Source organism: Indicator indicator, chromosome 5 (assembly GCF_027791375.1).
Source record: "Indicator indicator isolate 239-I01 chromosome 5, UM_Iind_1.1, whole genome shotgun sequence".
Lineage (NCBI taxonomy): Eukaryota > Metazoa > Chordata > Aves > Piciformes > Indicatoridae > Indicator > Indicator indicator.
Genome location: NC_072014.1, coordinates 24249622 through 24276357, shown reverse-complemented (window position 1 = coordinate 24276357; position 26736 = coordinate 24249622). Strand labels below are relative to the sequence as shown.

The window sequence follows — 26736 nt, the reverse complement described above, 5'->3', positions numbered from 1 at the left end:
CAAACAGACCTTCTTTCCACCCTCTTATATCTTACCTGCAAATTCAGGGGCAGAGGGAATCTGACAATTAGATCAATATGGAGATACATTATGCTATTTTTACAGTCAGAATACCACTATGATTTAAATCACTGGAGTGAAACCCTGGTAGTATTATTGTCAAAATACTTAAAAGTGAAAGTGAATAAACAGTATCACAGTTGGCAAAGGTTAATCATTATAGAAATTTATTGGAAAAATGTACCTTATCATATAGCCAGTTAAAAATCCTGTTTTACACACAGAAAGTCACTTGCCATTACAATAATCAATTTCAAGTCAGGTTAAGGGCTTGATTTTTTGAAACGTCTTTTAATGGAAACTTTATTTTGGTCTGTGAAAACACAGAGCAGGTATGTTACAGCTTACAGCTAAAGAGGGGAAGAGCTCAGTCATGAAAGCACTGACAAAGCCACAATTCAGAAATACTCAGCTAATACATCCTCTTTAAATGGTTCCCCTTTTGAGACATGTTTATCTTCAAAAGGGCTACAGCAGGAAGAAAACCAGAAAATAATCACCATGGCATGTTTCAAGGTGTCTGTCCTATGTTCTGTGCCTGACAACAGGTCATCTTACCACTTTTGACAGTGTTGTCACCCTAAGATGGACTGTAGTGAGTAGAGATGGGAATTTGTTCCACTGATTCCTGACTGCACATCTTCTTTGTCCTGGGTTAACTACAGCAAATCTCAGTGTAGACAGTACCTGTGTGACTTTGTCTTCCTATTTCCTTGTTTTTTTTTTTTCCCTCTCCAAGACAAATTCCTCAGGCCCAGGAACTTTCACAGTGTTTATGATGCTGCAGTCTCTATGAGGCACAGGAGTTTCTAATCAGCAGTCAGGGAGAAGTTGCAAAGGGCTTTTTTCTTTCCATGTTCTTAATCTTCATCACTTGAAGAACAATGAGCTGCATAATCAAACCCAGGGAACTCAATAGGGAGCTCTTTCCATTTTTTAAAAATATGTTCTGTTGTTTTTTTGTCTTCAAATACAACCACAAAATTTCTAATCTTTAGACAAGGTAAGTCAAGACCTCGGTGAACCATCATATTTCCCCAAGCCTGCAAGTACAAGAAAATTCAGTTTCAGATAACAGACAAGATCATTAGACAAAAATAAATACAGACAATAACAACGTAAAAGTATAAAATAAGCTCTTCCTCACTTGTCCACAGTCTTTACATATAATCTCCCCATTTGTCTGGTAATCAGCATCCTTATCTTGCAGTGTCTTATTTTCTCTTGTATGGTAAAGGCTTCTGAAAAACACGAAGAGAGTGTGCATCAGAGTAAATTGGTCATTCAGTGCTACATACAGACTTAAACACAGAGTAACTAAAATTGCTGAAGTTAGATAAGAAACCTAGAAAGTTATAAACGCTGACTATTGTGCACATTCAGGAGCTGGAGAAAAGGAAAGGTCCTATTTCGTGCTCCTAAGTAATGGCAAAATACAAGTGTACTCCATGACTCATTTCGTAGCATTTCAGGAGCTATGAAAGCTCAGACACACATCTTAAAGTAGGAGCAGCAGGCTTCTCAGTTGTAACAGGGGATAGATATAGCTTATTTTTTTTCAGGTGCCATGGAGCTGTCAGAGAAGTGATTCATGAAAGTTAGAGGTTTTCTTTTTATTCCCTGTAGTCCAACCTTATCCCTTAACAGAATCATTTGATTCCGACTACCCAGAGCTGCAGTGTACCTGCACATTCTTACATCATGTAGTTTAGGGAGTTAGTTGATCTTGAGGGTTACTATCAGCCTGGGCAGATGGGCTACAAGAGTTATTACCTTGTAGTTTGAATTAACTGAAAACATTTACTGTGAAATTGTCTTGTCAGCATAAAGCTGTTTAATATTTAGGGATGCAGCTTGATTTTATTTTTTTTAACATATTTGTCATATTTCAACCAATTTCTCGTAACTCTTCAAAATGTCGTAACCAGTAATTTGTCTGAAAGAAATGGCAACTTTGGAGGGCAGTAATTTGGTAGGATGATGTCTGTTATATAATTACCAAAGAGTGATCTGTAAGGTACAATACCTGTCACAAATTTACTGTAGTAAGCAAACACAATTGAAGTTGAATTAAAACATTTTCTTGGAATCTTAATTTCCATTGTAAGAGAAAGTAATCTCCTGCCATCACGACACTGAGAAGTTAAACAGTTTAACATAAATGTTTACCAAACTAGATGGCATCACTTGCAACGGAGATAAGAAGGAACAAGAACACTGGGAGACTAAAAAGTGTGTGTTGTCAGAATGAACATCCTCTAAATATAAAATTGTCAATGCACTGCTCATGGCCAATATGTTGTTTGAGTCACTGGTCATGGTTAAATTCTTATCCTGGATCTGTTACTGGTATAAGCGTGAGGGTAACTGGTATTCATCTTTGGTCACAGTTCCCATGTGGAAAACACGTATGATATATGATATGACATGTGACATAGTTACTATATATTTTTCCAAACTTTCAAACTCTGGTTTCCTTGAAATCAGGGGTAAGAACCAACACTTCCTTCAGATTCATTAACTGTAAGCTCCTTAGAGCCTACAACTTGACAATACTGGAATAACATTCTTTTTTTTTCCCCCTTGCAGGACCTAGAGGGTTACAGGCCCTGCTGAAAAGAAAATCTGTTTCTGCCTGAAAGAGATAAAGTAGTTCATAAACACTTACTGGAAATCTTTTTTCACACTGATATGATGCATGTTTTCAATAACTTGAATATCTTCTCCAGAACATACCAGTTTGTGGCAATTCTTGCATAGGAATTTTATTAATGAAGAATTTTTCTTGTGTGTCGTGGGCTGATTTCTCTTTGCCTTCATTTGTTTTTCCAATACACTTTGAAACTGGAATTTCTGAATCTAGAAAAAGATCAGTAACATTCTGGTGGAATGACAGTAATGGTTTTTCCTCTTATTTTACCAAGATCATTGACAACATGTCTTCTAGTCAGTTTTCTTGACTTGTGTGTTTCCCCCCATACAAAAAGAAAAGCAGATTTTTCTAAAGGTCAAGAAAACATAGATTATAAAACAAGTAATGGCAGAAGGATTCAAGGCTGTATGTAGTAACTAATATTATTTCAAGTTTTCCTTCCCTAAGTAGATTTAAAATAAAAAAAATTTCTTACAATAGAAATCAGTCTTCTTTACAGAGAAAGTGCAGAGTTGCAGTAAATACCTTACATAAATACTCTTCTCGTGGCATCTTCTGGACACATTGAATGGCCTTATACATCATTTTCTCACGGAAAATATTAACATCCTCACGTTCAACAGCTCCTGAGCCAATTGAAGCCACAAGTGCATAGGTGCTCTCAGCAGCTCGAGCTCGACCACGAGCCTACAGTTTACAAAGAATACAACATAAACAGGACAGTGCTGCCTACAACACTGCACATTTTTTCCTAGTTTTGTAATGGAAGACATGCACTGCTTCTTACACAGTGTCCCCACAGAGCATTTTTTTCCACTTAGCTCAGAGAAATAAAGAATCAGTGAATAATAATATACTGTTTCTGCATTATCATTAGATACCTGTGAAAAGAGTACTCAGGAGATTTGTGACTAGCAGAACATTTTGCAAAACAGAAACTGTATTTTGTCACTAAAAAATAAGTATGCATTTAAGTACTTACATAAATATTTGTGTTCACAGATTAAGTGAGAAGAGGAGCAAACTGGTATTCTGATATGCAATTATCCTTTTTAACTCTTTGTGGTACTAATATCTTATATTAACCACTCTGCTGATCATATTCTTATACTTTTTTTCTGTTAAAAGAGCTTAATGTTTGTGTAGAGCTTTAACTGGATGTTACATCATTACACAAGGAGGCAAATTTTATATTGCATGCCAACTGAGGATGGCAACTTGAAATGAACCTTGTTGCAAGAGTCTTTTCTCTTTTACCATGCAAGCGTATCAAAATTATCTCCGAATCCCAGGTCTGTGATTGATCACTCGTGTATTCCAAACAGAATACACCTTAAAAATAAGTGACGTATGTAGTAAACATACCTGCATCATAGCAATTTCGTTGGTGACGAGGCCATAGCGAATAACGATGTTACACTCCTTGATATCTAGGCCTTCCTCAGCTACAGTGGTAGCAATAAGTAAATTTACACTTCCACCTCGGAATTTATCAATAACTTCCCTTTGTGCATTCTATAAATAAACAAATAAATAAATAAACCCCACAACAAAACAGTATGTTAATTTTCAGTACTAGTTTCTGCATTCAGTGTCTTCTAACTGAGAGGTTTAAGGAATTATAGTCCAATCATTTCAGAGCAGAGCACCAAACATCAGGTGGATTCAAACAACTACATTTAAACATCTTTCAAGATCACAAACAAGGACTTTCTATTTAATGTTATTGGTGTTCTGCACCTTTTTTAAGGGAGGAGGAAGGAGAAGCCGTTAGGGTTTGTAGACCACTTCATAGGTACTGGAAGTTTTGATAATATAGTTCTATCATTTTCAAATTATTTAAGTAGTTAGAGGTTCTGGATTTCTACCATTTCAATAATATCACAGCTGAAGCATAGGCTTCAGCACACCCAAATCAAGTTCCAAAGTGCTTAAAATTCCCCACAATAAGTAGGGACCATAATTTTGGTGATCTAGGGAACACCAAAATCACATCAATTATATACCTCAAAAGTACATCAATTAGATACTTTAAAAAACAAATAATCCAAACCAAGGACTTCTGAACTAGCTGGGTATTGTAAACAAGTTTGAGCAGAAGGACAGAAACATCCTATCTGCTATAATCACTTTCAAAGTGTTGAAACCTCTGTTTTTTTTGTGCAATGTACACGTATTAAATACTAGATTTTCATAGAAAATAAGCAACAGTTTGAGATAACAAGTCTTAATTTTTTTTTTTGACACTGAGAGCAGCTGAAAGAAATGGACTTTGCCCAGCACTGAGCCACATCATTTTTCCTTAAATGCTGAAGTGGCAATTTTATGGGGAATAAAACACAGATTAGAAGAGAAGTTTTAGGATACTTAAATACTTTGTTTTGAAAATGTTTAATTTGGAGGTGTAACAGAGATGATGTGTATGAAGGCAACACAGTGATATGAGGTGGACTGCTGAGTGATCAATTGTGATATTTTCATGGGAAATGTTGGTGAATTCTTTCAGTTATTATGCGACAGTATGAAGCACAGATATAAAGCTGATAAAGCAACGGTATCAGAGCAGGACAGGCATGATCAGCATTGTTATTTTTCAATTCAGCAACTAAAATACAATCTGAATTATTGTTGTTGCAGTAAGTGTAAACTCATTTAATAATTGCATTTTCTCTATGGCCATTTTGTTCACTTTTTCTTCCTATACCTCGCTACAACTTGTGTCCCTTTCAACTATATACTCCCTTAGGACATGGCTGCCTGTTACTCCTATTGCTATAGAATCCAAAATGAGAGAAGCTTGTTTCTTTTGGAAGCAAAATTTTTCTGACATTATTATTCACCTGTCCTGCAGCTTGATGAAGTTAAGTTGCTGGCAGGTATGAAACCAGAACTCAGGGCTCTAAACCTCAGTCCATTGTTCTATCACTAACACAATCTGTTTTCTCAAATCATGTACAAGATTTGTAGTGCATAGTTTGTACCTGAGTCATACGTTTAGTTTCACTGTTATGTCCAGCACCGATGAGGTAATGGGCTTTAATTCCCACTTCTTCAAATTTTGGGTTATCCTTAATCCACTGGAACAGAGCAAAGGCACTTTGCCGAGTTTTTGTGAAAATAATTCCTCTAGGTTCCTCAGTCTTTGTGAACTCCTCCATTAAAGTGTTTCGCAGCTGTATTAGCTTTTCATTTTCATATTCTGGATTTCTAGCCAACTCTTTCAGCTGTTTCTTTTTCTCTTTAAAAATAACAGACGTAAATTAAGAAAAAGTAACCATATAAAATAACAGCTCTAGAAAAAAATAGCAAAGCAAAGAGCAGATTTCTATATACATCTCCCAGCATGGCTAATTCACATCCAGTTTGAGGAGCTGTTGTATATCAATTATTTTTCAAGTGAGCTTACATTCATTAAAAACACACAATTCAATCAAAAAATCACCATTAGCTTTTTAACATACGCTTGGCCTCTATTTCATGTTGAGAATAAGTAAAAGAAAAAAACCTCTGCCTACATTCCAAAGCAGTACAGAGCTAAGTGCACTGTATTAAAGAGCTTAAATCATAGCTTAGAGTATTTCCAAACAGTTTTAAAATGGAAAAAGTCTTACAAGGAGAACAGTTAATACGCACAGCAATCAGAGCAAATAAATTTGAATACCAGCTGAAAAAGAGCTAATTTATTTTTCTAGAAGTTTTATTAACGTTTCCTGAATTTCTGAACAATGGTATTCTAAATCTGTAGTTCATAGGATACATAAAGTTGGGATACATGTTGCAGTAAAATCTATTTTTTTGCACTGCCCAGAAACCATAGGCAATGGGAGCAAACTTGTCTACCACTTCTTCATTGTACAGGCAGTAGCGAGAAAAAAAAAAAGGCAAAATAGATTAGCGTATCAAGAACTAAATGAATCCTTGTTCCAAGGTGAATGATCTATTAAAAACGTGATCTATTTGCCACTTAATCCTCTGTTTAATTCTCTCACTAGTTGCTTTACCTGAAACTTACTCAGAATCATGACTCCCATCTCTCGGCATATAGACAAACAAACTTTGGTAGAAAGGGTTGGTTAAAAACCTGTAATTTAGTTTCTTTTGCGTTCCATTCTCTTGACTTTTTTACCTTCAGGAAGTCTACTGGAATACACATTCTATGTATCTGTCAGAGTTTCCTGACCGAATCTTCACTGGAGAAAAGCAGTGCTTTTACTTACTATAAGCCAAAAGAAAGTGTCTTTTGGCTGAAATTGCAGAAGAACTACATGTTGGGACATGATCCCACATGACAGTGTTTAAAGTCAACTTGGAGGCCTGTCACAAGTGGTGTCCCCCAGGGATCAGTATTGGGTCCAGTTTTGTTCAATATCTTTATCAACAACCTGGATAAGAGTATTGAGAGTACCCTCAGCAAGTTTGCTGATGATACAAAACTGGGGGGGTTGGCTGACACCCCCTCAGGCTGTGCAGCCATCCAACGTCACCTGGACAGGCTGGAGAGCTGGGTGCAGGCAAACCTCATGAAGTTTAATAAGGACAAGCGCAAGGTCCTACATCTGGGGAGAAATAACAACAGGCACCAGTACAGGTTAGGGGCTGCCCTGCTGGAAAGCAACTCCACAGAGAAAGACCTTGGAGTGCTGGTGGGCAGCAGGTTCTCCATGGAACAACAATGTGCTCTTGTGGCCAAGAGAGCCAATGGGATCCTGGGATGCATCAACAAAGTTGTCCAGCAGGTCTAGGGAAGTTCTTCTACCTCTCTGCTCTGCCCTGGTGAGACCACACCTGGAATACTGTGTCCAGTTTTGGGCTCCCCAGTTCAAGAGACACAGAGACCTGCTGGGGAGAATCCAGCAGAGAGCCACAAGGATGATTAGGGGACTTGAGCATTTCCCCTATGAAGAGAGACTGAGATCCCTGGGGCTGTTTAGTCTGGAGAAGAGAAGACTGAGAGGGGATCTGATCAATGTGTATAAATATCTGAGGGGTGGGTGTCAAGTGGAGGGGGCCAGGCTCGTTTTGGTGGTTCACAGTGATAAGACAAGGAACAATGGGTTCAAACTTGAACATAGAAGATTTCACCTCAACCTGAGGAGAAACTTCTTTACAGTAAGGGTGACAGAGCACTGGAACAGGCTCCCCAGGAGGGTTGTGGAGTCTCCTTCTCTGGAGACTTTCAAAACCCACCTGGATGCATTCCTGTGCAGACTATCCTAAGTGATCCTGCTCTGGCAGGGGGATTGGACCTCATGATCTCTTGAGGTGCCTTCCAACCTCTGATATACTGTGAGACTGTGATACTGTGAATTAGGACATCCAGATACTGTCATAATAAATCACATGGCAATCTCTAGGATATAATAGTGGGCCTATGCAAATGATGTTAGTGCATAATCTATGGAATTCATATATTAAGTATCACAGTATTTCAAACTTACCATGAAATAAACCTATTAGAAATTCATCTGTTTCATCCCGTTTTGTTACTGCTGGTTCATCATCATCGTCGTCATCACTCCTTACCATCTTTTTACTTTTCTCCTCCTTATAAAAGTTACGTAGGTGATTGTATGCATCTATCATTCGGATGGTGTCATTTATCTGAAGAGCATCATTGTATTTCTTCAGGTGTTCTGCACAGACACGTTCCTTGCGGTTTTTTTCTTTTGCAGCTAGAAGTGAACAAAAAATACAAACTCATGCCTGTGAACAGAATGACCCAGAGAAATTGAAAGCTGAGATATTTTTGCTGTGCAGTTACCTCTTCTCTCTTCTCTAATCACCCACTGTTCGTATGGCTGAGTTCCAAACTCAGATTTTGGATGGAGCTGGCAATAGTTTTGAATGTCTGTCATGATCTCAGTAATTCTCTCTCTAAATGGATCCTAGAAATAAATTGATTACCAAAGTAAGCAAGAATCTTTCAGCAATAAATGTGAATAGAACCACACTGAGAAATTGTTTTAAATGTTAAACTATAAATTAAAAACCAAGTAAGTTTGCTAAGTGCATTTATAGAGTTATGGAAATAAATAGTTCAGAATAGTACAAAATCAACACTATGAAATAACGTATTCTTTTAGTGAATATAAAGTCACTTCAATACAAACATTTCTATTATGTTCCAGAAGGCTTTTTTTGACCAGATACTTCAAAAATAGAACTCACCTAAGTAAGTATTTAGTTCTATTTACTTTGCTAATGCTTTTCAATACAGAGCAAAGTAGCAGATAAATACATATGTATTCAAATTAGCACTATGGATCACAATAAATCTATAGATAAAGGGCATTAGCTGACAGTTTTTGAAACCATACAACACACTTTTAAAGGGTAATATAACTTTAATACTAATTTGTTTGAAAAAGCATACCTTTCTTTTGTCATCTGCAATTACAGTTTTTTTATATGGCTCTTTCATCTGATTCTTCAACTGGGAGGCATGCTCTTCAACAGTCATGATTCTATGGGCATCAAGATTGGCACAGATCTGGGAGAAAACATGTTTCATTTCTTTTAATATTTATTGAATTATTCCATGTGAAAACTGAAGCTTCTCATTTAGATATTGGGTTTCATATAACTTTATTTTCTTCCTACAGAAATTGGATACATACCCTATCAGCATAAGAAAGACTAATTCTTTGAAAAACATTTCAGATGAGCTGAACAAGTTACTTTTTAGGCCAGACATGATCCTTGCACAGAGAAAAACCTTGTAGATCAGTTATTTTGAAAAGATGAATATATCATCAATACACTGGAAGAGTCGATTTTTGAACAGAAAATAAATACATCAAAGCAATGATGAAAGGAAAAAGGGAAGGACATTTAAGGGAGTAATTACAAAAGTAAGAGATAGTTATGACAGTAGCAAATAATTTAAAATTATATTTCTTGGAACAGGAAAAGATAGAGAAAATTTCTATGCTATCTGCACAACAGAATTGGATTTTCTTGCTTTTGATCTCTTCCAAGGACAAAATATGTACATTTCTGTCTAGATTAATAACTCTAAAGTCATAAGGGGAAACCGTATTTTTTTTTTTTTTTAGGAAAGGAAGTCTGGCAGTAATCTTTTTAATGTCTTCTGCACTAGCAACCTATTGAGCTTGTAAATTCAGATTACATGTCTTTAGACACAAAATCTCATGTCCTATGTTAAGATTTAAGAGCTTACGAAAATGAATTCTTTCCTTTTTCAACTCCCAGAAGGTTTCTGCCTCAAAACACTTTGGAATTCTACTTTAATACAGCATAAAAGCTTCTTGTAGGCTTCATCTATTCGATATTACATTCCCTTCTTGTGCATTTTGCTAGTCAGGAGTTTTCACTGGAGTACTGGGCTACATTCTTATTACTAATGTAAATCCACTAAATTTCAAGTAAAATAGTTTAAGTAAAGAATGTAACCAATTATCTCCAGTCAGGTGTTTATACAACTACACAATACTCCCTTCCAAATGAGTAACCCTACCTGCTGTAAAGAAAAAAATTTGCATGCTACTGTATCTCACAAGGGGTTACTTCATGTTTAAGTATTCAACTTTTTTTTTCCATTTTCTTGGATCCACACAAAAGTCCAATTTTCACTCACACTAGAAATATAGCATTTAGGACTGCACAGTAAATTGCAATCCATAAACGGAAAAATAATGTTATTAACTACAAAACCTCACTATTTTGCAGATTTCTTCCCTCTGATCTTGAGAATTTTTCAAGAATTTTTCCCTTTTCAATAAACCCTATTTCCCTGTGAAGTAACCTTTATCTGTACATGGATTTCCACTACTTTATAGTGGGTTAAGCTGCTAAATGGCTGTAAGCTGAACTTCGATGTACACATGAAAAAAACAACACAGATTATGGATCTGGAGCCTAACACTGACTTGAGAAATTTTACTTGAACAAGACAATATCCCTTTAGTGGTTTGCAAGTGTGAGGGTACTTACTCTCAGAATATGTTCTTCAGCTTTTAAGGAAGATGTTGCACCTCCTACACCAGGTGAGGCTGTAAGTCCCAGAATCTGAGGCTGTGGAATCAGTGGTTTGTTTTCTTTTGCTAGCTTCTTGTTCTTAATCTTGTCTTTTAAGTAACGTCGCATTATGTTGTTGTAGACACCTTCCTTTTGAGTGTGATGACATTCATCGATAATGATGAGTGAAAAATCTTGAATTAAAAAAACCAAAAAACGACCTATAATTAATTTTCTTGCAAATGTAAAATTTGTGTGATTAAATCTTCTTCTTACAGGTAAGGACACTCGACGAGAACCTGTCAGTTTGTTTAAGCCCTAAAGTATTTGCAAATTTGTAACACTAGAGGAAGTCGTGGATGGAAGCTGTATATATTTAATGGGCATTGGATGTGTCAAGTAGTTTTATATTGAATGTAATGAAAAAAAGCTTATTCATTTTTGCTAAAGAAATATGATGGCATAAAAAACCTCATATATATGTATCTATACATTTAATAACCAGTTGTAAGAATATATCGTAGTTTAACTCAAGCCTGTCTTTTATATCCATAACAGTATCTGATGAAATACATAATGTTTGCTTATGATTAAAATACATAGTATGTCAGAAGCCTTTCAGACATTCTGGAAAGGCCTATCCTGATCAAAACATGCTTCCATTTTACAGCAACACAAAGATTTCCTCCTTATTCTTGTCCAATTAAAATATTTGTATTACTTTGTGGATGTATCATTAGAAAGAATAAACAGATAGCGGGAGTGCTACAAATATTCTCTTTTATAGTGGAGGAAACTGATGGAGAGTCAGACATAGTACTATGTTCTTTCTAGGCAGATCATATTTCCATGCATCAAGTGAAGTACTATATGACAAGGAAAACTAATATTAATTTTATTGTGGTTTAAATTTCTCAAAAACAAAGAAAACATCTCTTTAAGCTATCTGCATATGCAGCCAGTGGCATATATTTCAAGGTTCTGATTTGAAAGGTTCATGAACATTTCTGTTTCTCTAACACCAAAACTGGTTTATGGAGCTCCCACTCTCCTGTAGCTGGCCAGTAACTCTCTAATTCAATACTACTGTCTACAATTCAACAAAAGTTTGTGGAAATGACTGTAAAGCAGTCACTTTGGTGCAGTGAAAAGTATAAGAAAATCGCTGATAAGGTTAAATCTCTGCCTAGGTTAATCAAAAGGCATTCTGGAGGATACTTGAGATACTCAAGTGGTTCTGCAGAAGTTAGTTTGGCAGTACTCTGGTAAGCACTAGGCAATGATAGGTTTCTGCCTACTTCAGAGACTGGCACGTTAGCAAAATTGGAAGAGTTTAAAGAATACAACCTTTACAACAGATTGGCTTTTATCTTGTGTTTCACTGTATTTCTCAAACTACTCATTGCAGGTGAGGTTGTATAGTTTTTTGTCATCTTGTTCAAGGCTTCTATGTTGGATAACTCAATGTCCTACCAAGCGTGGAAACTGGAACTGCATTTGCACAAAGCTGAGCTTGAGCTACATAAAATAGGAGGCATAACAAATATTTAGGACAAAGGAACTATAAGAGTCTAATTTGGCTTGAAAAAAATTGCATTATCATTAACTATGATCCAGTCTTTACTCTTAACCTGCATTTATAAAACCAGTAAACTGAAAAAGCACTAACTACTGAATCTGGCACATTTTTACTTTGCAATTTTCCAGAACAGAGACATACTTCTAGACCTTCTGTAAAAAATCCAGAATTAAAAACTTGCCTGATAAACGGACACCTTCTTCATCTTCTTTAGCTGCATTTATCAGTGAATTCTCTAGGATCTGTGCTGTACTGATGATGACATCATGTCTTCTGACAACTTCAGGAAATGAGATTTTCAGCTGAGTATCACCACTTAAACCAGTAATGTGATACCAGCGCTTCAAGAATGGATTAAACTCCGTTTGTAAATGCTGTTCTACCAACGATACCTGAATAAAAGTTTCCAAATAATTTAAGCCAGAGCATACATAGACTCCAAAAGACACGCCTTTGTGCCAGAAACATTGTTAGGTGAACATACGCTTTGTATGAATACAGTTCTTTCAAAAATAAACATGCCCTTATTCACTGCAGGGTAGGATTAAAAAATCGCTCCACCAAACACAAAAACCAAAACCAAGCACTGAAAAATCCCCAAACAAAGCCCTCCTCTTCACCTGTTTCTACGAAACCTTTTTGTCCAAAGAACTTTACCTTAACTGTGCCATAGAAAGACTGAACAAACCATGCATGCACTGGCTCTTTACCTGAACTTTTTATTTGCTATCAATGTTATTCTTACAGAAGCATATGGATATTTCTATTTTAATAAAATTCTTAAATGCATTTTTGTATTTTAATATCACAGCAGAAGGTAACTTTATATTTGCTAAACTTAACTGTAAGAATTACAGACATTATCAGAAAATCTGACAGAATATCCCCCAATCGCTGTGAGACTCATTAGGTTGTCTTCATTACCAAATCCAAACACAGAATGTGAAAGATAATTGTATATTTTAAAATATTGTTTGAGTTCTATTTATTCTAACATGAAATCATACTTTTTCCAGTAATGTAGTCATAAAAGCACATCTGAATTTGCACTTCCACTGTGGTAAAATAAAATCATTCATGCTTGCACCATGGTGATGATGCAGTAGAGAAGACAGTTTAGAGCTGCATGACTTTAAATACAGCTACATCTGGAAAAGCTGAAAAATGTGTTTATATTCATTTTACTAGTTCTATATTAACAGTGTGAGGTCTGAAAACTACTGCTTTTTTAAAGAATGGCCCACCATACCTTGTTAACAAGTACTATAACTTTTCCAGGCTCTAATGCTCTTTTCTTCTTATCCAAGTGATCTTTGGTAATGTAAACAGCCACTCTGGTTTTACCACTGCCTGTAGGAAGACATATTATAATATTTTCCCCATTCAGGGCTGGCTTTGCAACTTCCATCTGGTAATCTCTCAGGGTCAAATCTGGCTCAGGTGAAGCTCTGTTCTCCACTTCATCTTCATCTAAGTGTACAAAGAAACGTAGGTATCAAACATGAGGCATAGAACATTTATCAGAATACTGGACAAATATCAGAGAGAAAAATATTACTTCACTATCAGAAGTATCTTCTGAATAAATAGAAACAGGACATACTAGCATAGGCATTGCTGCTCTGTGGATCTGTGCAGCTCTGTATAAGAACTGCTTACATCCAATCACCAACCAGGGTAGGTGAAATAAGCCACGGTATGTCTTCGCTCACCTTTGTTGACATGACTATTGTTATGTATGAATTCAAGAGATACAGTTCAGCAGCACTGTAATGAACAAAGCTTGTGATCAGAGCTGCAGTACTCATAATCCAGTCAATCTCATGTGACCTTCTCGTTCATCAGTACTGAAAAGTATTTGGTTGCAACGGAGCTACCTTTTTAAATGCTTCCCAGAGGATTAAAAAAAAGGATGGAGCCATAGAAGGAAAGAGAGATAAGGACCACTTAAATGGTGAACGGAGTTAAAAATTATTAAAAAATCAAACAGGTAAGAAAATTCAGTTGCCCATACAAGATAGAGCTAACTGCAGAATGTATCACACCTATTCATGGCAGACAGCACTGTTTCCAGACTGACTCATACATAATGCAGTCGAGCTGTACACTAAAAAGCCATGTACACTTGCCACCTGAAGGCTAAATCCTTCCACTTATCATATAAAATGAAATGACAGAGAGTTCAGATTGATGGCTCACAGGTGAAACAAGCAACATTCAAAAGTTAAAATGTGGAAAAAAAGCTGTTGCGTTATTTCAGGCATTAAGGAAAGCGTATCAAATCTCTTGAGTTTATATATATTTTGCAAGTCAGAAATTATAGATATTCATATCAGAAGGATGTATTTCAATGCAGTTTGGAGCTTTTTCCCCCCCCGGAAATATGCTTAAATCATCTTCCTAGCATTAACTATCCTCAGTGAAGAAAAGGCACAAATCCATTCTACTAGACTAAAAAGGAGGGGAAAAGCCTTATTGTATTACCTAATGATATCACTAAATGAAGAATCATGAGGATTTTATTATCACTGATACATTACACACAAAATAAGTGTATTTTTCTAGTATCCCTGATTCCATTAAATAAAATTAAACTAACAAAAAGCAATGAAGCTTGAGGAAATACTGCTGATGGAAACACCTTAATGTCATTCTTAAGTGTTTTTTGCTTGTTTTGCCTTTTAATGTGATTGCAGTACTACCTGGAACACAGGGAAATTCACACCAGAGAGTAGTTGCTGTTACTTATCTGACTTCTGCTACTCTTTTGAGGATGCACGTTGTTTGCTTTCTGGTCGGCTAAATTCAACAGTTTGATCATATTGAAACTTGCACTTTATCACCCATCTGTTTGGCTAAATTTCAGTTCTTTAACATCCTCAATTAACTGTCCAGGCCTAAAAAATATTTAACTTAGCTCTCTTCTACCTTCCCCAGCCCCTGTTTAGATAAAGGCTAATACAGGGATATGATTCAACTGAAGAATTTTCATCATTCAGAGTGTAACTTTAGGGAAGTTGTTTGCCTTTGTACAAGGTTCATATGAATTGCTGCTCTTGCCTGAAAGAAACATGATTACTATTCTTCTATTGTTCTAATTCCACAATTTTTCTTAAATGTAAAATGATCCTTGCATAGAAAACTGACTAAATACACGATTTTTTACATTAAAATCCAATCATGTCAGTGCATTAAGACAGTATTGAAACATCGGTTAATACAGCATCCACTTACTGCAAAACTTTAAATTAAAAATCCATAAATATCACAAAGTCCATCTGCATCTTCTGATCTTTTTTTCTTATGGTTACTCTCACTGAGTTTACTTTAAAAGGTGTAAATGTTTTCTAAAATGTTTTAGCTAGCTGTTTGAAAAGCCCATGTGTAAACAGAACACATTGCATATAAACATTGGGTAAAAAATAAATGCATCTATTCTGCATTCTTCACATGACTGTAATGATTTAATTTTTATCTGCTGGACATCATGAATGCCCAATTTACCTAAAGGGAGATTTTTCAGGAATCTTAAAGACTCAAGTTACACATACGTATGTGCTGTTATATACCATTAGCCTAAATCAGCCTGACCAGCTCATAAGAGTGTGACTGTCCATAGAAGAAAGAAGTTTCTGTGCCAAGACACTTCATGTGACATAGTGTGGAAAAAATACAATTTGATTTGTTGGATGAGTCATGTACCTTGATGAAGAAGTACAAAGTATATTCTTTAGAATTAGCAATACATAGACTAAAATCCTAGCTATATGGTAGCAATTTAGGTCAGAGATATTCTGAATTTTCTGTGTACTTACAAAACGCATTGATTTTAATATTTAAAGAGCTTGAAAATATTTAAAAAGCATTTCTAGTAAACACATTGCAGGCATATAACATTTACATTGACTTTACTGAACTAATACTAATTTGGCCTGAAGGTACCTAAATTCTTTCTAGCCCGTGTAGAAGACATGGTCCCAGCACAAATTTTATAAAGACTAGATTCCAAAATAACTGGTTTAATTGGTTCCTCTTGAATTCTGAATAGGCAAACACAGGCTGTTCACCATGGTGGACAGCTGCAAATCATTCTGCCTGACGGTTAAGACTAAAGAAAAGAAGAATGGGATGTCTTTTACAACATGGGATCAGTGTACACACACAGCAAATTCATAGCTATCTGAAAAGTATTATGTAAACACAGTCCAATATTTAGTTTAAAACTGTACTTAGAACTTGCACTTATGTTTACAGTTGAGATTTGCTAAAGTCTTGAGATAGTAGCCTCCACTGACTAGGTTACTTATACAAATAGGGCTAAATTACTTAGGTCCAAAGTGGACCTTCATTACTGTTCTGCAGGTACCCTGGAAACGGTTCCTTCTCACCTCTAGATGCCTCTAAAGCCTGTCCTAGTCTCTCTCACCCTAAGCAGGGGCCACTCACAATCTAGACCCTCTTTGAGAGCAAAGAAGCACCATTATGTGGCACCATTATGAGTATCTGCACAGGTGACTGCACAGGATGACTTCTAGAAGTTCTTTCCACCCTATGTAAGTCTATCATTCTGCATCACTGATCGTTTTGTGTGATGACAATGTTTACAGACCTATTCAGACAAACTCAGTAAATCAACTCTTTTTGGGCTGGACCCTAAGTCTAGGCATCTACTCTAAAACCAGCATCTGTTTTCCAATAAAATAAGAGGAAGTCTGGCATCTAAATACTGTGAACTAGAGTTCACAGTGACAGCCTTCCACCAATTTCTGTTCTAGCCCATTGACAGAGTGCTTGTTCTCCCAAGTTTATTTTGCAATTATTAAATAACAGAAAAGAAACATACCTGAATCACTGGTATTGTAGGACTGTCCCAGGTTTTCATTCAAGCTACTGACACTTTCATCTCCTGTGGAGACATCTGACTCTAAGAAAAATATAAACAAATGTAGTACAGCATATTTGCTACACAAATCTAAATAACAAAAGCATATATTTTGCTGTCTTCCCAAGCTGTTGAAATAGGCAGGGATGGCTCAGGTATAATTTGCTTTATTAAACTTTTTATTAGATAAAGAAAAAATGTGAACAATATAATTAATTTTCTTATGGAAAAAAATATTGAGTGGAAGATGAAAATCTAAATGTGGGGTCATGATTTACTGTTGCCAGGCATCTATGTTCTGTTTGCTTCGAAAGCAGGAGTGTAGACACAGACACAACTACCTGCATGGCTCCATCTAGTCCTATTTAACTGCATCTTTTCAGAGGGGTGAAAAGTTAAAAAAAAAGAAAAAAAGAAAGAAAACCATGTTGATTACTGGACACACAGCGCTGCTGGCAAACTGAAGGCATTCTCATTTATTCCCCGTAAACCACCTGAGCTGTATCCATAGTAGAAGAAAATCAAAACCAGAACTGTTTTGGGTTCTTTTGGTTTTGTTTGTTTGTTTTCACAGATTTCTTCATGTAACATGAAAAGCGTAAATTTCAGTTTCAGGTAAATAAAAGTAGAGAGGAATTATTAAATCTTGCACACTGCAAGTAAAAGCAGCGACCGACAAGCCGGTTACATCCAACGGAAGACCTGGACACTGCCATAGAAATCTGGCAAGTTTACTGCAGGTATTCTAATGTTAAGCTCTCCCTCTGCTGGTCAATCAATGTATTACACTAACTTTTCCCAGTCACCAGTGTGCTTTGTATAGCTAGATTTCCTAAAACACGGTCCCGTTGACGTCAAAAGAGATACACAGCTCTTCTAGAAAAATCTGCTGCAGCCTCACCCAGCACTGTCAGCTCACCTGCAGCAACTCGGCTCATAGTGTGCGTAAGACATTGGACAGAATAATGGCACTGACGTATGTTTGCATAATTATATCATGACCCTGTGTCCTATCATTTCTTTCATAGCTTTTCTTCAGTGCATATTCCATTGATGTTCATATGCTTATTATCCTCAAAAAATATTTCATAAAGAAAAAGATACGCTGTGAGTGAGAGTTTAGAACCAAACGGAAGTTATAGTGTCTTAGACTGGTGCTCTTGAAATATACCCTACAAAATCTTGGTAAGTGAAATGGGAATTAAACCTAGTTTGTGTTCAGTAAAGATACGAAACTTTGCCCTTCCTTTATACAAATTTTGCTCTCCTTGAAACATGAATGAATAACAGAAACAAAGATGATGTTTCACAGAACAAGTATAATACAAACAACTGAAATCAGAATCACAGAAACATTCAGGTTGGAAAAGACCCTCAGCATCACCAAGGCCAACCAACAACCCTCCTTTACAAGGTTCACCCCTAAACCATATCCCCAAGCACCACATCCGAACGACCTTTAAACACATCCAGGGTTGGTGACTCAACCACCTCCCTGGGCAGCCCATTCCAATGCCTGACCACTCTTTTAATAAAAAAAATTTTCCTAATGTCCAGTCTAAACTTACCCAGTTGCAGCTTGAGGCCATTCCCTCTTGTTCTATCACTAATTACCTGTGAGAAGAGACCAGCACCAACATCTCCACAACGTCCTTTCAGGCAACTGGAGACAGCAGTGAGGTCTCCCCTCAACCCTCTCTTTTTCAAACTAAACAGCCCTAGCTCCTTCAGTTGCTCTTCATAAAATTTATTCTCCAGGCCCTTCACCAGCTTTGTTGCCCTCCACTGCACTGGCTCCAATACCTCAATATCCCTCTTGTATTGAGGTGCCCCAAACTGAACACAATACTCAAGGTGTGGCCTCACCAGAGCTGAGTACAAGCTACCTCAGCTACCACCAGGAGTCAGGTATTTGTTTAATTCTTCCTTTTTGGTTTTTCTAACATAACCATGAAAAGCGATGCAAACCTCTGTCTTGCTGTCCTACAGTTTTCATCATTTATTCGATACAGACCTCAGAATATGATCTATCTATGAATCACCACCATCTGTAGGAAGTGTTACGATGGGCAAGGGCATTAAAGACTTTAAGCACCTAAGTCAAAAACCTAGTGTTCTAAAAATCAATGCAATCAACAAAAAGGCACTTTAAAAGCTGTATGCACAGAAAGAACCTGACATATAAAACGTCCCTACTACGATACGATACCATGCATTTAGTATCATATTAAAAGACCATGATGTCCTGAAAAAAATAAAACTTCACTAGTTACAATCCATGACAAAAAAGCCTGTGACAGACTATTAAGTAGCATTAGTGGGAATTCCAGATATGAAAATGACACTGCTATTGCTCGCTTTCACTTTCTAGGAATCCATGCAGATAGGAAAGTGAGAACAAAATTAAAATTTTATGCATCCATTCCATGCCACCTCCTATCTAAAAAGCACCTCGTGAAAGATGTATAAGCAGCATAAAATCCACATTCACAAAGTGTTTTGTACATCATTATCTGAATTACAATGTGCAGCATGCATTATGAAATAAAACACCAGTGATAAAGTGAAATGCAAAATACTCATCTTTCAAATGAATCGGAGAATGGTAGGGGTTGGAAGAGACCTCTGAAGAACCCCCTTTCTAGAGCTAGTTCAAGTTACACAGGGCCCCCATCCAGGCAGGTTTTGATATTTACAGAGGACACTCCACAACATCCCTGTTCCAGTGTTTTGTCATGTTCAGATGGAACTTCCTGTGTTCCAGTTTGTGCCCGTTGCCCCTTGTCCTATTACTAGGATCACAGAAAAGAGTCTGGCCCCATCCTCTTGACACCTGCCCTTTAGACATCTTATATGCATTTATAAGATCCCTGCTCAGTGTCCTCTTCTTCAGGCTGAACAGCCTCAGTTCTCAGCATCACCTTGTAAGAGAGATACTCCAGGTCAACTGATTTTGGCAGCTCTCTGCAGGACTCTCTCCAATAGTTCACTGTCTCTATTGAACTGAGGGGTCCAGAAGTGGACCAAGCTACTAAAATTGGTCCAACTTTCAAATTAATGGGCTGTATTTTCTAATCTGAGCACATTTTTTGAGACATTATTGAAATCCCCAGTTAATGACAGTGTAATTATTTGTTCCAATCAGCTTTTTTTTTTTTTTTTAAAATGAAACAGGCCTTGAAAAACAGCTGCTCTTTAATCATAGAATCAGTCAGGGTTGGAAGGGAGCACAAGGGTCATCTAGTTCCAACCCCCCTGCCATGGGCAGGGACACCTCACACTAGAGCAGGCTGGCCAGAGCCTCATCCAGCCTGGCCTTAAACACCTCCAGGGATGGGGCCTCAACCACCTCCCTGGACAACCCATTCCAGGCTCTCACCACTCTCATGGGGAACAACTTCTTCCTCACATCCAGCCTGAATCTCCCCACTTCCAGCTTTATTCCATTCCCGCTAGTCCTATCACTACTTGATATCCTAAAAAGTCCCTCCCCAGCTTTCTTGTAGGCCCCCTTCAGATACTGGAAAGCCACAATAAGGTCACCTTGGAGCCTTCTCTTCTCCAGACTGAACAGCCCCAACTCTTTCAGTCTGTCCTCAATTAGACTGTTTTTTTTTAATACAGATAATCGTAGCATTAATCAAAATGTTTAACTTGTGACCTCGCAAAGTTACTGCTTTTGTGTCATTTGTGCATGCAGTTTTTTACCTGTGCTTTTGCATACACAATTCCTCTCTAATTTTCTCTTAGGTTAAATTATCTACTTCAACTTTGCCTTTATGCCTTTATGCCTTTTTATCCTACACCTTCTGACCCATTCTCAGCTACTCCAGTACCAGCGTCAAAGAAGGCTTTAGATACAATGCAAAGTGCTGTAATTTCAAGTGACTTAAAAAAGCTTTTTTCAAATTTGTCCTTCTAGATACATGAAGGAATGGTGGGAGTGTACTTCAAAACTGACAAGACTTGAAAACTTCAAATTGCAAATTATGTGGGCTCCCAGTCTACCTGAAAGTAAAATGTGGGCTCTAGTTGTATTTTCCACTGCCTGAACTGAAAACACTTTCTTATGAGATCATGAAGAAGGACTGAAATGGCACTGTGTGTACAAGCGCATAGAGATCAAAGCTTACTGCACTTCAATATGGCTGAATGAGAGCCAGCTCCTCTACAGCCATCCTCATGCAGCACTGTCTCCTGGCAGCCCTTGCCATATTATATTTACACTGCTGGTTTAATTTTACTCTGAAGGGCATGTTTACAGTCAATCTGTCCATTGTCACCACTTACACTACTTTGGTTCGTATCACAGAGATGGTTTGGATCAGAAGAAATGAAATCCAGTCAGCTGAAACCAAATGAGGTGTGTTCTAGCCACTTGCAGGCATACAGTCCACACCAGACCAAGGTAAATTTAAATCAATCTGCCAGAATTCATGTAGTATGCACACCCTTACCACCATTTCACTGAACTGATCTGCTCAAGTGCACAAATTGCTAATATCCACTTGTCTATTAATTTCAACACAGTTCAGTGCTATGGACTCCATAATTTTCAGGGTAGAATTACCTTATGGCTGGCTAGTTAATAGCTAATAGATCTGGTTATCTGTAACCCACACCCTGACAAGAGTCAGTTAAGAGGTCAGGCTAACAGCAATTAAAAACTACCCTCAGTAAGACTACAATTAAGATTCTTAGCCGTGCTCTGGAATGATCCTAAGAGTGAGGAAAACTCAGTCTGATCCATTCTGAATCATCACTAAGTATCTGGCATCTCTCTCTCATATGGGCAAATTATGTTCCAATCCAAGAAAACCAAGTTGGTATTTTTGCTGTAGTTAATAATTCACTACTTGCTACAAAACATTGCGATATGCTGTTAATATCATGCTGAATGAGAAATAGGCTAGTATTGCTGCACACTGAAAGGCTGCAATTTTCAGAGCCAATTAAAAAAATTATTCACGTTTGATAAAAAAAAAAGAGCAGCCTTTGCTGTCTTACTCCTTTGGCTGAGTTAAAAAAAAAAAAGAGCAGCCTTAGCTGTCTTACTCCTTTGGCTGAGTAAGCTCACTAAAATAGTTTCAGGCAGGATTTAACTCAGTTTAATTCTTGTTCTAGAGCAACTTTTGGAACTGAACAAGTTTGTAGATCTGATCCTTAAAATTGCTACTTCCAAAATTTTACTGGAAGAAATAGAATTTGGTGCTTTCAAAACAAAACAAACAAGGACCAAATGAACGAACAAACCCCCAAGCCCCAAACAAACCAACCAACCACAAAACCCAACCTTTACTTTTCCTGTTCATGCCCTTCACCTACACAGTACCATATGATCCTGAATATCTGAGCAAGATGGAAGCTAATGCACCATGAGTATTCTCTTGGTTACTTGATGCTGTTAAACTGGTGCCAGTACAGAACACCAGTTAGTGGACATACCTGAAACTACAGAATTCTTTCCAACAGATGTTTCCAATATACTGTTCTCACTGTTGAAACTATCATTCACATTTTCTTGCTGTTTCAAATCTTCCAATTCTTCATTTGTACTGCTCTTCATCCCATTTTGTCTGTTCTCTGATCCTAGAAAAAATTCCAAGGCACTATCAACCATTTAACTTCTTTTAGTGTTGAGCATAGAAAAAATTATGCTTTGCATATTACTCTGTACAGTTTCTTTTAGGGCCTGAGTTGCCCAAGTTTACTGAAAAAACTACAGAGTATTGCATCAAACAACTGAATTAAGTTTTACGTGGTGAACCTCATGGGGTTCGACAAGGCCAAGTGCAAGGTCCTACATGTGGGCCAGGACAATGGTCATTATCAATACAAGATGGGGGAGAATGTGACAGAGAGCAGCCCTGCAGAAGAAGACTTGGGGGTACTGGTGGACAAGAAGCTGGACCAATGTGCCAAGAAGCCAACAATGCACACTTGCAACCTAGAACGCCAGTCACATCCTGCACAGCCAGCAGGCAGAGAGGGTGATGAAACCACTGTGGTCATACTGCGTCCAGCTCTGGGGCTCTCAAGACAAGAAAGGCATGGACTTGATGGAGAGGGTCCAGAGGGCCACAAAAATGATCAGAGGGCTCGAGCACCTCTCCTACAAAGACAGGCTGAGAGAGCTGGGGATTGTCAGCATGGAGAAAAGAAGGCTACAGGAAGACTTCATAGCAGCTTTCTAGTACCTAAAGGGGGCCTACAAGAAAGCTGGGGAGAGATGATTTACAAGGACACAGAGCAACAGGACAAGGGGCAATGGTTGTAAACTAGAGAAGGGTAGATTTAGATTGGCCATTAGGAGGAAGTTTGTTACTGTCAGGGTGGTGGAGCAGTAGAATAAGCTGCCCAGGGAGGTTGTGGAGGCCCCAGCCCTGAGAACATTCAGGGTCAAGGTTGATGGTGCTCTGAGCAACCTCACACAATTGGGGATGCCCCTGCATACTGCAGGGGGATTGGTCTAGATGACCTTTAAAGGTTCCTTCCAACATAATGCATTCTATGATTCTAAACAACAGTAAGAAAAAAAGAGATATTCAAACCTTACATATTAGTACTATGGAAATAAGATGACTACCTTGTTACAGCATGTTAAAACCATCACATACCTTTTGTATTTCCACTTAATTCATCTGCAAGGCTTCCGTGTTGGGTTTCACGCAGAGCAATCAAAAAATGAGAGAACCAGTCCTTCTTCTGCACTATTCTGCTCAATAGCTCCCTTGCACCATCTCTGTTCCCACGATTGTCAGTAACAGTGTGGATCTGGTGAAAATAAGAAAAAACAACAATCCTAAACCAACAATCTTCAGACTTTGGAAATGGTTCAGGGAAGTTGGTAAGAATAGTAGATGTACAAAAGCATTTCCCTGTCATCATTAAAATAAAGATATAAGGTGGGCCTGGCACTTATCAGAAGCATCATACTGCAGTTTTGTCTGTCCTCCTGTTTATCCCATTTGGTTTTAGGCAGGATATATAAAATTCATGAGACCTGAAATTTAATTGGAGACTGGTAATACTGGGCAATTGTTATAATAATAACAGCACTCTATAATAACAATTATTATTATAATGGAATAGTAACTAGTGCTCATGATGGTTTAGGGAATAGCTAACCCTGATTAAGGAGAAGTGACGTTCATGCAGGTTATCAGAACTTAGACTTAATCTGCACATGACCTCATACACAAAATGAAACATTTTCCATAAACTCTGCCTTCATCACCTCAATTCCCACTTCAACAGACCATAGCTAAGCATATCTAGAGAAGTGGCTATGGCCCTCAAAGATGCTATTGAAAAGTGTCCCAAGGTGGTCATGAACGGAGCTTGATATGTGATCACATGAGGAACAAAGTGCCCATGCCAAAAGCAAAGCAACCTGAGACAGGTGTTCAGTCCTCAAGAGCAACATTCTTGAGACTCAAGAATCATCCATCTTGATATGCAAGAAAACGGGCAAGCATAACAGTGGGCACTCCAGACTGAGACTGAATACTGGAAGGAAGCTCATGGTAAACAGGAGTAGGGAGAGGTAACAAAAAAATGAAAGCTTAGGTGCTGTAGTTCAAACTGGCAAGTCATTCTTATCTGTGAAACATAACGATGGGCTTAATGGTAATACCACAACAAAAAAGCGACTCAGGGGAAGACATGGACCTATTACTAAAGAATTGAGCCAGTAATGTCCTAAGAGGCCCCTGCTTCTTTCTACTGTGTTACCATGCTCTGCTCCCCATCCATGAGGGTGTAGTCAGCCCTTACTGCTACTTGACAGTCATCAGATGAAATTATTTATACAATGGTCGTGTAACTGTGAGACTACCTAAAAAGCTCAGAGCGCAAATATGATGTAGTTCCACCCTCATCTTGCCAGTTCTCCCCATATTGCTATGGAAAGTGTTATTTTAACTTCTTTTAACGGTGTTTCTGGGTGTCCAATATTTGGGGTTCCAAATAACTTTCACACTAGTAAAGTAATTCCTAACCCAACAGAGTAAACACTGGTAAATGTTTTCAAAAGTTAACTCTTGCTCTTTCTTGTCAAACTGGTATTTCTGCTCAGCTTCACTGTCTAGTATGACACTGCTTAGTGAACCTATGGCAAAAGCAGAAGGTTTTGCTTTATTTTAACTCAAGATTACAGGCCATTACTACTTCCTGGTATGGTTCAGGGGACAGAAGACACTTAATAAACTTCTAGCAGATCCTAAAGTCGGCATCAAAATTATAATTAACAGTAAAGCCAGCCATATTCCTTCCAGTTAGACACAGAATTTAATCCTCTGTTGACATTTTTCTTTCCATGGTTCTTATCTGGCATCCTACCCACTGGCCCATTGCCAGCAGTCCTCATTGGTTTACTTGGAGCACCACCTCTCTTTTCTGACAAGTTTGGTTACTCTCCCTTTCATTTTCACACTTACAAAGCCATTTCTAGTTGTGGCTTCCTATCTGACCTACAGTTCCTGGTGGTGGCCAGTCTGTGGCACTGGCTGGTGCCTGGCCTGACAGGCAGGCCACTTACCCGATCCAGGTCCTCTTCCTGGAAGATGCCCATCTCCATGCACTTCTCTGCTAATTCTATGGTCCGTATTTTATCCACCAGCGTGCTGTGGAGCAGTTGCACCAACTGCACGCAGAGGTCGTGGTCGGCCTCCTCGGCCGGCGAGGGCAGCTGGCTGAGGTTGGGGTTTACGTAGCAGGCGGCCAGGCTGCAGCCGCCGTTCTCAAGGGCCTGCAGGAACTCGCGGAACGAGCCACAGCCGCGGGGTCCCCGCTCCACGGCCCGCAGCAGCTCCTCTGCCCCTTCCACGTCGCCCCGCTGCAAGGCGGTCACCCGCACCTTCTCCTTTTCCTCGGCGCTTAGCGAGAAAAGCTGGTCCAGCACCGGCTGCACCCGGATGCACTGCTTCAGCCGCGGCCTAAAGCAGGAAATCATGTAGAGGAAGCGCTCATCTCCGGACGACTCTACCATCGCGGCGCTGCTGGCGCCCGGGACTCCGAGACTTCTCTGCTGGCGCTGGAACACGTCCCAGGCGCCCGGGGTCTCCGGAAGTGGGGGAGTAGGGATCGGCGTCTGCGAGGAGAGTGTCCCCCTCCGCGCCTCCTCGGGCCGTCACCGGGTCCGGCCTGTCTCACTTTATCCTGGCCCCGGCGCCGCTTTCGGTTTCGTTTGCGAGTTCAGTGTGGTGACAAGTAGGGGCAGGCCGGGGCGCGGCGTCACTGAGGGCTGCGGATGTGGGACCGGCGGCACCTGGAGGGAAAGGCATGGCTCAGTGTTGCTCCTGAATGCTTAAAAAGAAACCTTTAACAAGGACTGTAAAAAACGCAAACATAAATGTATTCTTCACTTTACAGCTCATGAGTTTCTAGGACCATTCACTAGTGTGTCAGTGCCTTCTGCGCATGGTAGCTTTCCAGGCAGGCACCGACAGACATGAGGCATTCCAGTGGAGGTAGCCCTGGGAGTTGAATGGTGCACAGGCTTTTGAAAGATAAGCCTTACTCCAGAATGCAGACCCACAAAAGGCCATCAGGGAAGTAAAGCTGACTGTAATTGTGTACTTTACA

General features: G+C 38.6%; 1 protein-coding gene across 1 annotated transcript; it reads right to left on the bottom strand.

Annotated features, from left to right (window-relative positions):
* Nucleotides 1-920: 920 nt before the first annotated feature.
* Nucleotides 921-26155, bottom strand: IFIH1 (interferon induced with helicase C domain 1). The gene is made up of 16 exons (XM_054381515.1): nucleotides 25691-26155; nucleotides 23769-23925; nucleotides 22597-22740; nucleotides 17113-17193; nucleotides 13519-13739; nucleotides 12451-12661; nucleotides 10667-10884; nucleotides 9087-9203; nucleotides 8475-8598; nucleotides 8152-8385; nucleotides 5695-5951; nucleotides 4079-4228; nucleotides 3239-3400; nucleotides 2729-2919; nucleotides 1208-1301; nucleotides 921-1103 (listed from the first exon to the last, which is right to left on the bottom strand). Exons 1-16 carry the CDS (start codon nucleotides 26138-26140, stop codon nucleotides 921-923), a joined length of 2994 nt encoding a protein of 997 aa, XP_054237490.1. The 5' UTR covers nucleotides 26141-26155.
* Nucleotides 26156-26736: the final 581 nt, after the last annotated feature.